Source organism: Xyrauchen texanus, chromosome 38, assembly GCF_025860055.1.
Source record: "Xyrauchen texanus isolate HMW12.3.18 chromosome 38, RBS_HiC_50CHRs, whole genome shotgun sequence".
NCBI lineage: Eukaryota > Metazoa > Chordata > Actinopteri > Cypriniformes > Catostomidae > Xyrauchen > Xyrauchen texanus.
Window position 1 is genome coordinate 19,854,437 of NC_068313.1, and position 15,425 is coordinate 19,869,861.

General features: G+C 37.6%; 1 protein-coding gene across 1 annotated transcript; it reads left to right on the top strand.

Moving 5' to 3' along the window:
- Positions 1-3,124: 3,124 nt before the first annotated feature.
- On the top strand, positions 3,125-13,541 carry spa17 (sperm autoantigenic protein 17). Its single transcript, XM_052109941.1, is given in 8 exon segments — positions 3,125-3,233; positions 3,236-3,312; positions 3,314-3,710; positions 3,713-3,747; positions 3,750-4,025; positions 4,027-4,182; positions 10,231-10,432; positions 12,592-13,541. Coding segments are annotated over 8 exon segments (1,302 nt in total). The 3' UTR covers positions 12,642-13,541.
- Positions 13,542-15,425: the final 1,884 nt, after the last annotated feature.

The window sequence follows — 15,425 nt, forward strand, 5'->3', positions numbered from 1 at the left end:
AATCGGTAAGACGTGAGGCTGACCGGCCGGTTACCGGTCCGGGCCATGCATGCGGTAAATCGGCTAATTCCGGTCCCTGGCTGGTCGATCGGTGCATCTCTAGTACAAAGCAGTCGTTCCAGTTGTTTGTTTTAGTTGTTTGACCAACTCATAAATCGAGTTGCTGCTATTCAAGTTCTTCACATGAAATTATTCTCAGAAAAAGGTTGTGTGGTTGAATGTCAGGACCAAAGTGTTTTAGCTAAACTAAAATCTTTTTACAAGAGCACATGATGCTGTTACATTTAAATGTTTCTCAGGACCACATGATAATATGTTACATTGAAAAAGTTCTCATGAACACATGATTATGTGTTATACTAGAATGATAATATTTATACTAATGGTTGTATATTTGTTAGTACTACAGTGTAGGCTACATGATATGATTCTTTATGAGCATAACATTGTAACTTATATAGACAACACTTGTTAACACAAGGCATGGTACTGTGATGATTACGATAAATGAGAAAATGAAACTGTTCATGAAATTAATATTATTTTAAAAATTGTATGCGTTTTAAATATGTAAAATAGGGTTAGACATCAAACCCCTTTGTCAACGTTAATGTGTGAGCTAAATCTCATTTCCGAAACATTGATTCTCATTACCGAAATGGCATTTTCATTACCGCAACATGTATCTTTTTTACAAATTAAGTAATAATTAGATAATCATATTTTGTTTTAAAATGTATATACATATTATACAACACTACTTATTTAAGGTCTGCTACATAACAAATGTGTATGTTATCTTTTAGTAAAACAATTAAATAAAACAAATTGTAAATCATCACGTATGTTTCGGTAATGAGAGAAAATAAGGAAATTACAAAAAATAATAAATATGAAAAAGTAATCTCTCCAGAGTTTTACATAGCTTTGAGCACGAGTAATAAGAGTCTACTTTAACATTAGCCAAAAATACACATTTTTAACCATATATTTAATGTAATGTCATGTTGCGGTAATGACAATTTTTTATGGACTTCATCTAAAAATGTAAATAATTAGATAGGAAATATTTTTTTAAATCTTGTAAAAATAATGGTTATAGTAAGTTCAGACCTTAATCTTATATGTGCAAAAAGAAAATTGGCTTTAAGGGCATTTTAAAAATTCTGATGCTGGACACCTTCTAAATCTGGATTTTGTGAGAATCACCCAGCTACGTAGAAGGCCTGGACTGGAACATATCCTAAAGACCACACCCACCATGAACAAATAAAACAATCTGATTGGCTGATGAATCTGACAGTCTGATTTTAGATGCCTATTCACTGCAGTGTTGAGGGATTCCATAGAAATTTTGAAGGCCTGACAGGGTGAAGCTCAGACTCACGCGCTGCTTCGGCATGCGATTTGTGAAACAGCCATCATGCTTCGCTTGTAAGCATCAGTGAATAAATTCTGATACGATAAACCTTTTGTTTTTTTCTATTCGTTCATTCGAAAGTTTATTCTCATTAAAATATTTGAATGAGAATATAAGGATGAAATAAATATTTATTTTTAAGGCATGTTAGGCCAGTAGAGAAGGCTTTGCTGGCTCTGAAAATTTGCCACTTACTTTAAAGCATTGAAATTGTCATAAACTTAATCTATGCTGCTCATACATCATGTTCCAAGTCTTCTGAAGGAATATGTTTTGGTGAGAAACAATAAAAAATTTAAGTCAATTTTTGGTGAAAACATGACCACATTTCTCTTGTAGCGTTAATGAATATCCAACAGACGTCAAGTTTTTCACTGAAACTCACCAAATTGGATGTCTTCAGAAGACTTGACGCATGAGCTGCATGCACAAATGTTATGATACGTTGGGTCCTTTCTACAGCTTTAAAGCAAGTCACTGTCAACTTACATTTTATTAAAAAGATGGACTGAGAAATGTAATCATGTTTTTCCTGTTGTGATCCGCATAGTTATACAGGTTGGAACAACATGAGGATCAGTAAATTATGACAGAATTAAAATTTTTGGCACAACAAGTGCTTTAATTAAAAATGTATTGTGATGACACTGATGTGACTCTTTGAGCTTTTATACTAACCTAAAAATAATTGTAAAGTATAATGTAATCTATCAAATATTTATTATAGTTTTCTCTAACCTGTGTTTTGTTTGTTCTTGTCAAAACAGAATGCATCAACTCAAGGAAACAATTTACCTAAGGCAAATAGGTCTGTGAATAAGAAGTGTGATTTCTCCCCATAACACTTTGTCAGATGAAAGGAGCTTCTGCTTCTACTTTACATGGCATGATTAATGAGAGGGAAGAGTGAGATAGGAATATTTGGACAAAAAACTGAGAATGAATATTGTCTGTTGTTTTGGTGTGATTTCCTTGATCCAGTGGATTTTATTGCAGTGCAGTAGTTTTTGGACTTAATAGCAGGATGAAGCTCAGTGGGCAGGTTCTCTGAACCACGACAAGACTTCGATCATTCAATCAGGAAGAGGGTGACTTTCAGAGGATTGATTATAGTGCCAGAGCAGTGAGAGCACAGATACACATCTGGGTTGTATTTAAGGATTCATTTATTACTCCTGTTGTACCTATTTACTTACATTATCGATCACAGTTGAACTAGATAAATGCCTCTACCTTCGTATATGTCAATTTTCAGAAACAAACCTGGTCATTCTGAAACTTTTGGAAAGAATGGAACTCTGCGCTACACATTAATATACCAATGCTGTTGGTAAATAATTCCTCTGATAATTCAGAAAACACTGAGGTAGAGCAAAATGATGAGAAAATATTCAGATATTCCATGTATGGGAACAGCACATGTTGATACATGTGCTCAATAGCTGAAAGACCACGGCGAGGTTCCAGAACGAACATCAGAAGATACAGAGGTACCAAGAGATGATGAAGCAGCAAACAAGTCAAAAGATATTGCTATCTGCAGATCCGAAATTGAGCTTATGCATTTCCTTTGCTGGTCTTGCCAATGTGGATGTATGTGCTGAAATGATAAACCCCTCCAAGGATTCACAAAACCAGTTAACAGTATCTTTTGTTGAAACCCTTTCACATACTGAGTAGGATATAGACAAACAAGCCAACAAAATGTCTGATGATGAAAACACAGAGGAACCAGAACTGAATGGCTATAGTGAAGATGCTGAGCAGGGAGTCTCAGATATTACTGGCACTTTATTGGAGGACTCCAGCCCAGAGGAAAGAGCACTTAGCAGGTTTATTTAGAAGAGTTAGCGGAAAGTACTCTTGCTGTTGGAAAAGATATATCTGAAACCGATAATACTGGAAACAATGGAAAAGGATGATTTAGTGAACAATGAAGATCAAGAATAGACCAATCATGGGTACAGCAGCATCAACGACTTTGTAGAAGATGAACCTGTTGCGGAAACAAGCACTTCCCCATCTAATATTAATAGTAGATCACTGATAGAAATGAATGACACGTGCATTGACTACAGTGATGAATCAATTGATAGTAAAAGTGAAGTCATAGACTTGCTGGATGAAGTCATTATGAGCGCTGATCATCAATGCTCTGCTCATACAGATGAGCAATAAGCTAATGAAAAGAGTTTGTCGAAAATTAAGGACACTATGGTGGAGGAAGACCTTTCGGAAGCTCAAAATTATGCTTTGGAGTCAGTTTCACAATTGAACCACAATGACAGTGACACAGCAATGAGATTTTAAATACTGATGTAATGACACTTCCTAGAAAGATGTAAACACAGAGAACAAAAATGAAGGAAGTGATCTCGACAGTGATGCTGAAGAGATGGACCAGGATGAAATAGGCAAAGATGAGAAAGACGAAGCAGACCAAACCAAAGCCAAAAGTCTGAATGAGAGGTCTTATGATGATTCAAACATGCATCAGCAAGACACCGTGAAAACTGACGACGAGGAAAGTGATGGAATCAATTATACAGAACTGAAGGAAGATATTGTTCCCTCTGAAACCAAGGAAGCTCATCACAGGCCTTTGTCAGAGAGAAACAGAAGTCATAACTGATGAAGATCCTACAAAGTCACAAGAACAGACTGAAAACACAGAGACTGATGCAGATCAGAGGATCACTTGGAGGACCAAGTCTACACTTCAAAGTGAGAACCAGGAGAATCCTGAAAGAAGTGAACAAAAGGTACAGGATTTTGTTTTCTCTTTTTGTCATCCCTTTTCTCCCCCTAGTACCTCTAATTGATAATAAATTAAAAGTATTGGATACATGCTAAATATATGTGTTGTTGTGGCCAGATTATAATGCAATGTGATAGAAGAGAAACAATGGATTCAGACTGTTCCCTTTTTTGTCCCAAGTTAATAAGTAAAAATAAAATCCTCAAGGATATGTCTGATCAACAGCCTGGCTCTGTACCTCTACACCTATCTCTGGAGAACAGTGATTGAGGATGTCCCTGAAATAGTCCAGCTTGTGAGTACAAGACTGCAAACCTACCATGAGAGTCAAAAAAACTGTACATACATATGATATCAGAACACTCATGTACAATATTTATAACCCCAACCAAAAGACTACAACATTTCATAAAGAGAAATTTGTGTTTAGATCAATCACCAGGAGGCCATAATATTATCCATATGTTTCTTTAGAGGGAGTTTGAAGGAAAGTGATTTGGTGGTGTTTCCATGGTAACATTTTACCAACCATTAATCTCCCTTCATTTTAGGATGAAATGTATCTAGATTTTGGAGTTTAAGGAACATTCCATGTTCATTGCTTGTTGAGTTCAATCGGCAGCATTTGTGTCATAATGTTGATTATGGCAAAAAAAAAATATTTAGACACATCCCTCCTTTTCTTTATAAATAGTAAAAATCGAGGTTACAGTGAGGCACTTACAATGAAAGTGAATGTGGCCAATTTTTTGATTGTTTAAAAGCAGAAACCTGAAGCTTATAATTTAATAAAAGCACATATGTTAATTCTTCCTCTTAATTCTAACTCATGTATTATTTAATTTGTACAGTTGTTGTATTCATTGCTTTTACAGTAATTTTTGAGTTTGAGGGTTTGTGGTATTATGTTGACAAGTGATCATGGCACTGAAGAAAAGGTTAGTAAGCAATTTTACCACACTAAAATCAGGTTAACCTGTATATTCTTTACATCTTGTTGCTATACTTTTGAAACAGTGAGTATTTTAATGTTTATAGATTGGCCCCCATTCACTTCCATTGTAAGTGCCTCACTGTGATCCACTGTAAATCAAGACTGTTTTTTTTTTTTTTTTTTAAGAAAAGGGCAAGTCGAAATTAATTGTTGTGGTAATAAACATTATGCCACAAATGCTGTCGATTGAGCTTAGAAGGATAGTTCGCTCAAAAATGAAAATTCTCTCATCATCTACTCACCCATTACGCATGTCATACTAGATGTGTATGACTTCCTTTCTTCAGCAGAACACAAATTAAGATTTTTAGAAAAATATCTCAGCTCTGTAGGTGTTAGGGTTACCTTGTCTTGTTTCACTGTTGACCTTTTGTTTGCCATTTTTGTCCCTTTTGTTTTCCGTAGTTTTCACTTTTGTCCTTTGTTTAGCTCCACAGTCTCCCTGTTAGCGTTCTTGTTCGTTGTTCATTGTTTTCACCTGCCCTCGTTAGTTGTCTTTTGTTTTAGTTTATCACCTAGTTATCTTGTTTGAGTTCTGTTTGTTCATTGGTTCCTGTCTTCCCATGTCCACGTATTTATACCCTGTCTGTTTGGTTAGTCACTGTTTGTCGTTGAATGTTGTTAGCCTGGTGTGTGTGTGTGTGTGTGTGTGTGTGTGTGTGTGTGTGTGTGTGTGTGTGTGTGTGTGTGTGTGTGTGTGTGTGTGTGTGTGTGTGTGTGTGTGTGTGTGTGCGTGTGTGCGTGTGCGTGTGTGTGTGCGTGTGCTGTGTGTGCGTGTGTGTGCGTGTGCGTGTGCGTGTGTGCTGTGTGCGTGCTGGTGTGTGTGTGCGTGTGCGTGTGTGTGTGTGCGTGTGTGTGTGTGTGTGCGCGTGCGTGTGTGCTGTGCGCGCCTCCGTCCATTGAGGGTTGTCCTTTGTGTTTGTTTATTGTCTAAATTTAATAAAGTAGTTTGCATTTAGATCCGCTCTCCTCGTCTGCCTCCATTCGTAACAGTAGGTCAATATAATATAAGTGAATGGTATTCAGACACTTGTAGCTCCAAAAATCACATAAAGTTAACATGTGTATATAATCCATAAGACTCCAGTGTTTAAATCAGGTGTGGGTGAGAAACAAAGAAACAGTCCTTTTTTTATTCTAAATCTCCACTTTAACTTTCACTTTCAGGTGTGAAAGTGGAGATTTTGAGTAAAGAAATTACTCACATTTTGATCTGTTTCACACCCACACCTATTATATCGCTCATTAAGATATGGCTTTAAACACTGGAGTCTTATGTTTCCATTATTCACAATTTCCTTTATGTTGTTTTTGGAGCTACAAATGCCTGATCACCATTCACTTGCATGTATGGACCTAGAGAGCTGAAATATTCCTCTAGAAATCTTCATTTGTATTCTGCTGAAGAAAGTCACACTAATCTGGGATGGCATAAGAGTGAGTAAATGATGAGAGAATTTTCATTTTTGGGTGCATTATCCTTTTAACTTGTACTGAACCCACAATATTCCTTTATTGTGGTATTTCTTAGAGAAAAATTATATATATTAGTTCCACGTGGTTGACTGTTTCATCCTCTGTCTGAAGTAGTGTTTCAAGTTCTGCAGAGCCTAATTAGAGATATACATGTAAGCAATGCTCTCTCCCTCTTTCTCTCTATCTCTTTCTCAAATATAGGTCATCTCACCTGACCTATATCAACTCTTGTCCAATGACTTATATGCTGTAGGTGGAGCAACGGAATCATGTAGTTGCTATTTTCAGTAACAATATTCATGGCCATAATCAATCTCTGGCACAACTGTAAAGTCACCTCATCATCTTCTTAGTGTGTTTCAACTGTTTGTTGCTCTATGAACTGAGTTCATTAGTTTCCAGCCTTATACAAAGAAAGTAAGTGACAAGTACAAAGAGAAGTGATACCATTATGGCAGAAAGTAGATTTTTTTTCCCCCTCTCTTTTTAATTTTGGTAGGGTAGGAGATACAGCAATGTTCCAGCGAAATAACAGGCAATGGATTTGCGGTCTGTGTATTTTACTACATTATAATGCCACAGAGTGGAGGAGGCTCAGTCTGTGTGTGGGTATGATTGACATATGGGGTGCTTGTTTTCGTGATAATGACAGTAATTTTGTCAATTAGGGAACATTTTGGACTGCATATTAGAAGTGTTTTATTTAAAGAGATATAAATGTATTGGACTAGTAGAGTGAAGTTTGATTTGCAATCCTTTAAACTGACACAACGTCTTTCTCATCTCACTCATTTTCAACTCTGCAATAGCCTACTAAATAAAGCATCTCTGATACTTTTGGTAACAGGTGAGAGGAACGTGAGAATTATGATTGTCAGAATTAAACCAAATGTTTGCAAGGAGCAAAGACCAATGATGGGTGTCAGATGATGGTCTCTCTCTCTCTCTTTATCTCTCTCTCTCTCTCTCTCTCTCTCTCTCTCTCTCTCTCTCTCTCTCTCTCTCTCCTCCCGCCCTAAGACTCGGAATTGTAAGGATAGTTGGAGGAGAGGCGTATTTGTCCAAGACATTTAGCCCTGATAGGAGGTGTACGATATACTGCGCTTACACGAAACGAAAAAACGCTTTTAATCGTCTGTAATTGCGCGTCATGGATTGTCATATCGTAAGTAGGCCTACTAACCACTTTAATCGCCAATTGTTATAAGCGCTTATTGTTATACATTGTTATTATATACTGAAGAATAAGTTGTTTTAACTTTTTTGTCTTTGCTTAATTAACCTGCATCGGTTTATGAATAAGACAGTGTGGTTCAGCTCGACTTTTTCCATGTTTAGGAGTGATACAAATTGTCATTTATTATCGATATTGTATTTTGAATTTCTTTGAAGTAATGTCGATAGTAAATTTAAGAACAGTTAATTTAGAACGGTGGTGCGGCTTTTGCACGTTTCATGGGCTGTTCACTCTGAATGCACTTTTGCGTCCATCCGTGCTGTGTTTATATAATGTTTCCTATATAACATTCCCCGGATAGCTGCGTCTCCCTTTATTTTCAGAGTCTCGCGCAGGAGCGCCACGTTTTTTTTTTAAGATATTGTGTAAAGTAAATAACTTGAACTTTGTCTCGAGACATCAGCGTTCTCTTCTGTACGTGTCGTTGCGTCTAGCCCAAGTACGCGTTCGGTGTGAACGGCCCCCTGTTAATGAATCTTTTTCTTTTTTGTTTTTCCTTTATGCAGAATTTCCGTTATCGATTAGGAATCTGACAGAAGAACTTTTAATAATGTATTTAGTGACAGATATTTAGACATTTGCAAGGTTTGTGACTGTCAGTGTTAATCAGAGGTGATCAAGGGCATAACTAGGGAGGGCAGGGTGGGCAGCCGCTCTAGGGCCCGGGGTGAGAGAGGGCCTGCAATGGTCGATCACATGAAACCATAAAAATGACCACGGACCTGATGGGTGATGAAAACGACCAAAGAGTGGTCCGATAGTTTCTTTGCACTGGGATTAAAGTTACGGCACTGGAGGTGATCCATGGGTATGCCTAAACCAGGATTAAGAAGCAGCAGTAAAATGAACAGCTTATTTATAGGGGAATTGTGGTACGCCTCTGTCTGTGTACACAAGCTATCAGCCTGTTGGCATAATGCTTGGTTAATGTGAAAAGAGGCAGATTTTTTGTTAAAAAAGTGGGTGGACATGCTCTTGCCAGGGTTTTACAATGGAGTTTGTGCTCATCACCCTCACAAAGCTGTTTAAGGAGTGCCAAGCAGCCTCTGCTGAGCCATTTTCAAATGCTGAGTTGGATGTGGTGGGAGAATGCATGTGGCTTTCAGAAAGACCTAACGAGACAAGTAACGCTACATCCCACCACACACGTTGTGATGATAAGAACAAATGTATGTGCTGATGACATGGTTTTCAATTTGTAGAAAGTTAGAACTAGTTAGTATATGTAATGTCTGGGTAGTTATGTAGTTTAAATCCTTGATTTTGAAAGCAATCCCAAATTTGGGGTCTTTTTACTTTTATGTGCTCTGCTTTTCTTTTTCATTTGGTAAAGGTAAAAGGTTTCTTAAAGGGAAAGTTCACACACACACACACACACACACACACACACACACACACACACACACACACACACAAACACACACGCACACACTCACAAATGATAAGTCTGTCTTTATTTACTCACAATAATAATGATTTAAAATAATAGTAATTATAAAAGGAAATGTTAGGCAGTATGTTAAGTCTCAGTCACCATTCACATATATTGCATCTTTTTTTCCAAACTATAAAAGTGAATGGTGACTTAGACTGAACATTCTGCCTAACATACTTTTGTGTTCCACGGAGAAAAGAAAGTCTCGCGGGTTTGAAACAATATGAGGCTGAGTAAATGATGACCGAATTTATATTTTGTGAACTGTCCTTTTATTGGAGAAGTGGAGAATTGAATTGAATCACTACACTGATTGTACATGTGATAATTAAGCTCATTTCATAGGAAGCTATCTGTGGAGCTGATGGATAATGATTCATTCCAAGGGGGCTTAAAGGGTTAGTTCACCCAAAAATTTATATTATCTCAACATTTTCTCACCCTCATGCCAGTTTAAATTCAATGTAAGTGAATGGGTGCCAAAATGTTGAAGCTCCAAAATCCACATATTGGCAAAATAAAAGTACTCCAGATGACTCTGGTGGTTAAATCTATATCATCTAAAGCGATGTGATAGGATTGGGTGAGAAACAGGTACATATTTAAGTCATGTTTTTATTAATCCTCTTCCTCTTGCTCAGTCAATCTCCACTTCACTTTCACATTCTCCTTCTTCTGTTTTTGGTGAATGACATCATTCTTGCATATTGCCCCCAATGGGCAAGGAGGAGAATTTATGACAAAAAATGACTTAATATTGATCAGTTTCTTACCCACACCTATCAAATCATGTCTAAACACATGTATTTAACCACTGGAGGACAGAATAATTTTTAGGCAACAGCAAAATCAATGCACAGTATAATAAGTGCCTGTTTTGAAGATTAAAATTGTTCATCCCACCCCTCAGGAGGAATGCAGCCAGCCACAGGAGGAGGAGGAGGACATCATGGACATCCCACTGGATGACCCAGAAGCCAATAAGGCAGCTGCCAAAATCCAGGCTGGCTTTCGTGGTCATATGACCAGGAAGAAGATGAAACCTGGTGAAAAGCCCAACGAGGAGGTGAGCAGCAGTGGTGAAGCTCTCAACGGCAGCCAGGGGGACACAGGTGAGTCAATGTCCCCACTGGCATAATGAATAAAAGAACTAAACTCAACAACAATCTGCTTGCTCACATGGGACATGGTTGCCAGATATCTAGATTAAACTCAGCTTGGAAACACACTTAAAAAAAACCCTCACAGATACTCAGAGAATGATGTCTTTATTTAGATTTCAGCACCTGAGAGCAGAATTTGGCTCCTAAATTTGAAGTGAACAACAATACCCTAAACATTTGAGCTTTTTAACTTTTTGTTTCTTTTTCTTTTTTTATACAGACTCCATGATTTCAGTTCATGTGTGTTAGCTTTGATGTAATCTATGGAAAATTACGCTGTTAAAATTTACGGTCTTTCTTTTGCGGTAAAATGGACCAAAAATATTGATGACTAGATGAATAAGTAGTGTGACTAGAATGTTACAAAGAAAATGCATCAAAAAGAAGTGTATTATGAATACCCAGATGACACACTTCTTCAACCATCTAAACAGAGTGTAGAATGTTGGACACTTCATACACTCTGAGCCTGTGGCTTGCCGTACGTAGCGGAAGGGGCGGAGTTACCTGGCTGCGTTACTGGTCTGACAAAAATGTGAATAAATGAGAACGTAGCAACTAGCGAAACTTCAATGAAAACAGTACCTTGCAAATGTAAGCAACACATAATGTGTGAATATGTATGTTGTTTTACATACAAGTATTGAACTGAGGTTGGCTAACGCGCTAAAGCTAGTGGAAGCACATTTTATGCCTTTGAAACGTCAATTCCTTCAGCTGTTAAATGCCAAATGCTTCTGTGTAGTACAAAATTGTAAAGTGTTCCTTTTGGGACGATACTACACTTTGAAAATGAATACAATCCATGGCTGAGTGCATACTAGTGTATATTGTACGTGCATAGGTTATAGTGTGTCATTTGGGACACAGCTTCAGAATTGTGTCTATCGCAGTAATAGTAGAGACACACACACACACACACACACACACACACACACACAAAACAAATCATATCACAACATGAAAAGTCCATCAATTATTTTTATTGTGTCCTATCATAATAGTTGTTACAAGACATGCTCAAGGCTGCTTTTTTTTTTTTTTAAAGTTCACTGAGTGCTTTTGATAATTATTTTCTTAATTATGTCATTTTTAAATAACACATCTATCATGGTCCCTCATGAAAAGATGGTGCAACTGTTTGAAAGGCTACTGATGGGTTTGAAGTCCACCGAGTCACTTCATATTCCTCTCAAATGCAGCATATTTAGCTTATCTCAGTTTGTTTTGACACAAATCTTAAATCTAATTTCTGTTGTGGGAGTCTTAAACCTCCACAAACTCTAAGACTCAATATTAAAGCCTCTCTCTTGGTAATGTGTTTTGTTCTGCCCCAAATTGCATCGTTTTCCAGAGATGCTGGTTAAAGTACATTCCCCTACTCAGCGGCTATATGCAAATTGTTCACAAACAGTTGTTTCCCAGTGGTGCTGCAATCCGAGATTCTTCTTTGAAGCAACAAATAGTCCAGCACTGATTAAAAGACCGTACCCATGTTCTCTCACATAAAGCTTCTATTCCGCAATACTTTTTTGAACAACCTCAATTGGTGTCCTTTGATGAAACCGAAGAAGCAGATCTGGTCATTTGATGTGGAAAGTGGGCCAAGCAATGAGAATGAAGGTGTCCTTTCAACCTCTAGCCAGGCCTAAATATCTCTCCTTCAGCTGTGCTGCTCCACTCTACCCCACCTCTGTTCCGAATTTAGGCACTTCCCGAGCAACATCAACCCAGTTTTTAGTTGCTAAGCATTTTTATGTATGTGAGTGTTATTTTTATCCTCAGGTGCATCTGCATCATGTGGCTAGGCGAATGTGCTCCATTTTACTTGGACAAAAATAAATGACCAGATAGGATCAACCCATATTCTGGAATTATCTATCAATAAGTAATGTTTTCATCTTATACTGTATTTTTTGTACAGATAAATCAGTCAAAGTCAAATCAAGTGATTCATGGAACAAAAAAAAAAAAAAAGACTTCCTGAAAGATCCTCCTCCACTGTCACTTCATAGGAACACGTGAAAGTTGAATAGACAGCTGTTCTTTGTAAACTGCAAAATTAAGGTATAAAGTAAATCTGAAAAATCTGTTTGTTTTGAAAGCAGGGGGAACAGATGAAGTAGAGACAGATGCCACATCTGGACCAGAGCAGTGAAGATCTCCTTCTCAGTGTGAACAGAAGAGTGGCTTACAGGACTTTTTGTGTCAAAAAAGTAGTAAAATTAGGCTGGAAATCTCATCTGATGTGTGAACTCTTTCTCTCTTTTCTGCTTCTTACACAGTCTGGGTGGAAATCTGCTCCAGCATGCGATTGCATTCCTCAAACAAGCAGCTGTATTCTTGCTGATAACGTTTTATTCAGATATTTGTTTGAATCGAAGAATGGATGCCATAGTATACAGCATTCTTAAGTCAGATAGTCAAGTAGGCTTAAAATAATGCATCATGGTTGAGTTTTGTCATTGATATTGCTTGATATGTTTCTTTGCCGTAATGGTATATTTAAGATTACCTTCATTTTACCATGTAGCCACAATCATAATAAGATGTGCTTTTGTTATCAGAACTGACATAGTTTGTTATCATTTGTTTATAATTCGTTTATAATTGTGTTGACATGTTTGTTTGGTTTGCTCCCTGTAAAATACAAGTGGACTTTCACAGTCGGTTTAACAGATGAAAAAGAAATCAGAGCTTCCAAAACAGCATACATTATGGCATGCTAATATTGAATAGATTTATTTATTTTTTCCTTTAATTACTACAATTATTTATGAAGTCTTTTATGGTAGTGATATCATTAGAATTATAGGAAATGACTGCATTTTTTTTAAGTGTGTGACAAAGATTTAAAGATTGCTTTATGAATGATAGCTCAGATCACCTTGCATGTTGACATCAGCATCATTAAGCTCTGTATCGGTTGAAAAGTGAATAAATGCTCAGAAATGTTTTTTTTTTTGCCTGCTAGAAAATGAATTCATGCTGTCAGGGGGTGATCATTAGTCTTTTGAAGTCTTTGTATACAGAGAGTAGGAGTTCCTAAAGCTATTGCAAACAGGTAATAAATATATATATATATATATATATATATATATATATATATATATATATATATATATATATATATATATATATATATATATATATATATATATATATATATATATATATATATTAGGGTGCATCAAATTTGAATGGGACATTTTAATTTCAAAATATCAATTTGGCTGGCATTGCATTTTGTTCCAATTAACATAAAAATGACTTTTGCAAAGTTTTGAGGAATTCCATTGAGATTTAGGGGTGCCACCTAACACATGAACTTTTATGAAATTTTGAAAAATGTGCAATTTTTAGTCTAATTGCCAAAAGGATGACCTGGAAATGTTGAGTACAGTGAACTTTTATACAGTAACATGTTCTATAGGGTTATCAAAGTAAAAATTGTTTGTTTGCCCTTTGGGCAACTTGGGCATTTCTCAGAATTCAACTTTCAAGATTTTCCATTAATTTGTCCTATAGACAAAATGAATGGAGGTCAATGGGACGTTCACGTGGCCTTACCCTGATTTTTGTGCAGCAGTGATGGATGTCGGACACACATATAAAGTTTAATGACTTTATTGTTAAACACAAGGGCGATACTGACACACTTAAAAGAACAAACCCTCTCTAGTGGCTAACTCACTGGCAACTAACAGGGCCTAATGTAAGAGCTGACACTAACTAAACTTCAAACTTAATTGCTCAGTCTGTGCCAGATTCTGCTCCACTGAGCAACATCACCAGGCCACGCCGTGAAGGCAGCCTGTTGCATTGGTGACATCTTCAACCTTGTAGCCAGTGACACGACACTTGGTCGGCTAAGGATGTCATGTGGAATGAAGACGTTTGTTCCAGTCTTCTTATGCTTGTGGGATGGTTCAGCCCTCAGATAGTTGATAGACTGTGTTAGTATCCTCCTCTGACTCCCCATCACTCTCCGACTCCAAGCTGGACATTGCAGTCATCTCCTCCAGCTCCTTTTCACAGCGGGACTGCCTGGCTGCTGCGGCAGCTTGACGCTCCTCTCGCCGCTTCACCTTGAACTGCAGCTTTTTGTCCAATACACCAAATGTGGCCACTCTGTCAGTCTTCATGCTGGCCAAGAAAGCTAGGTCTTCTGGGTTATCAATCAGCTTTTCAACATTTGGAGGCCACAGCGAAATGTGGCATCAAGTCTGCACTCCATTGTCTCCAATTGTTTCGCTGTAGTCTCACTGGAGCGCTTGGCCTGGGAGATTTTCCGCAGCTTGTTGTTAGCATTGACTAAGTCTACCACCTTGTGGCATGCACGCTTGTCGCTCACCATTGGGATGTTGGCTTTCTTGTAAAATGGCCGCACCTGCTCCAGGACAACCTTGGCTGCCTCGAACTGCGACAATGCTCCATTTGCACCAGGTTTCATGGCAAGCATGCAGCGTAAGATCTGACGACCAGTTGGCAGTTTGGCGCGGTGATGATGCCATCCTCACTGGTGATGCTGGGGCCCAGACCAAAGACCAGGCTGCGACTGCTACTCTGGCAGGGACCAGTTGGTGAAGGCAGCATCTTAGGAGAGCTGGATCCTGGGGTGGGTTGTGTTGTGCAGTGCCAGTAAATGAAAAGGATACAAGCTCAAGGAAAGTGTTTAAAATCATATCTTACTATACTTAATATCACTCAATTATGATAAACCATTCTTGCATAAGCCTCAAATTTTAGCTGTACAAAGTCTAACTTCATCGTAATTTACCGTTACATCACTACCAGAGTAGCTAGCTGTGCTTGCAAATATACATGTATTTAAAATGTTAATTTACTGTAACAACTACAATGCTACTCTCAATAAACATGAGACATCTATACTCTGAATATGACATTGTCCACTCTAGAATATTGTTGATGTTAAGCTTAA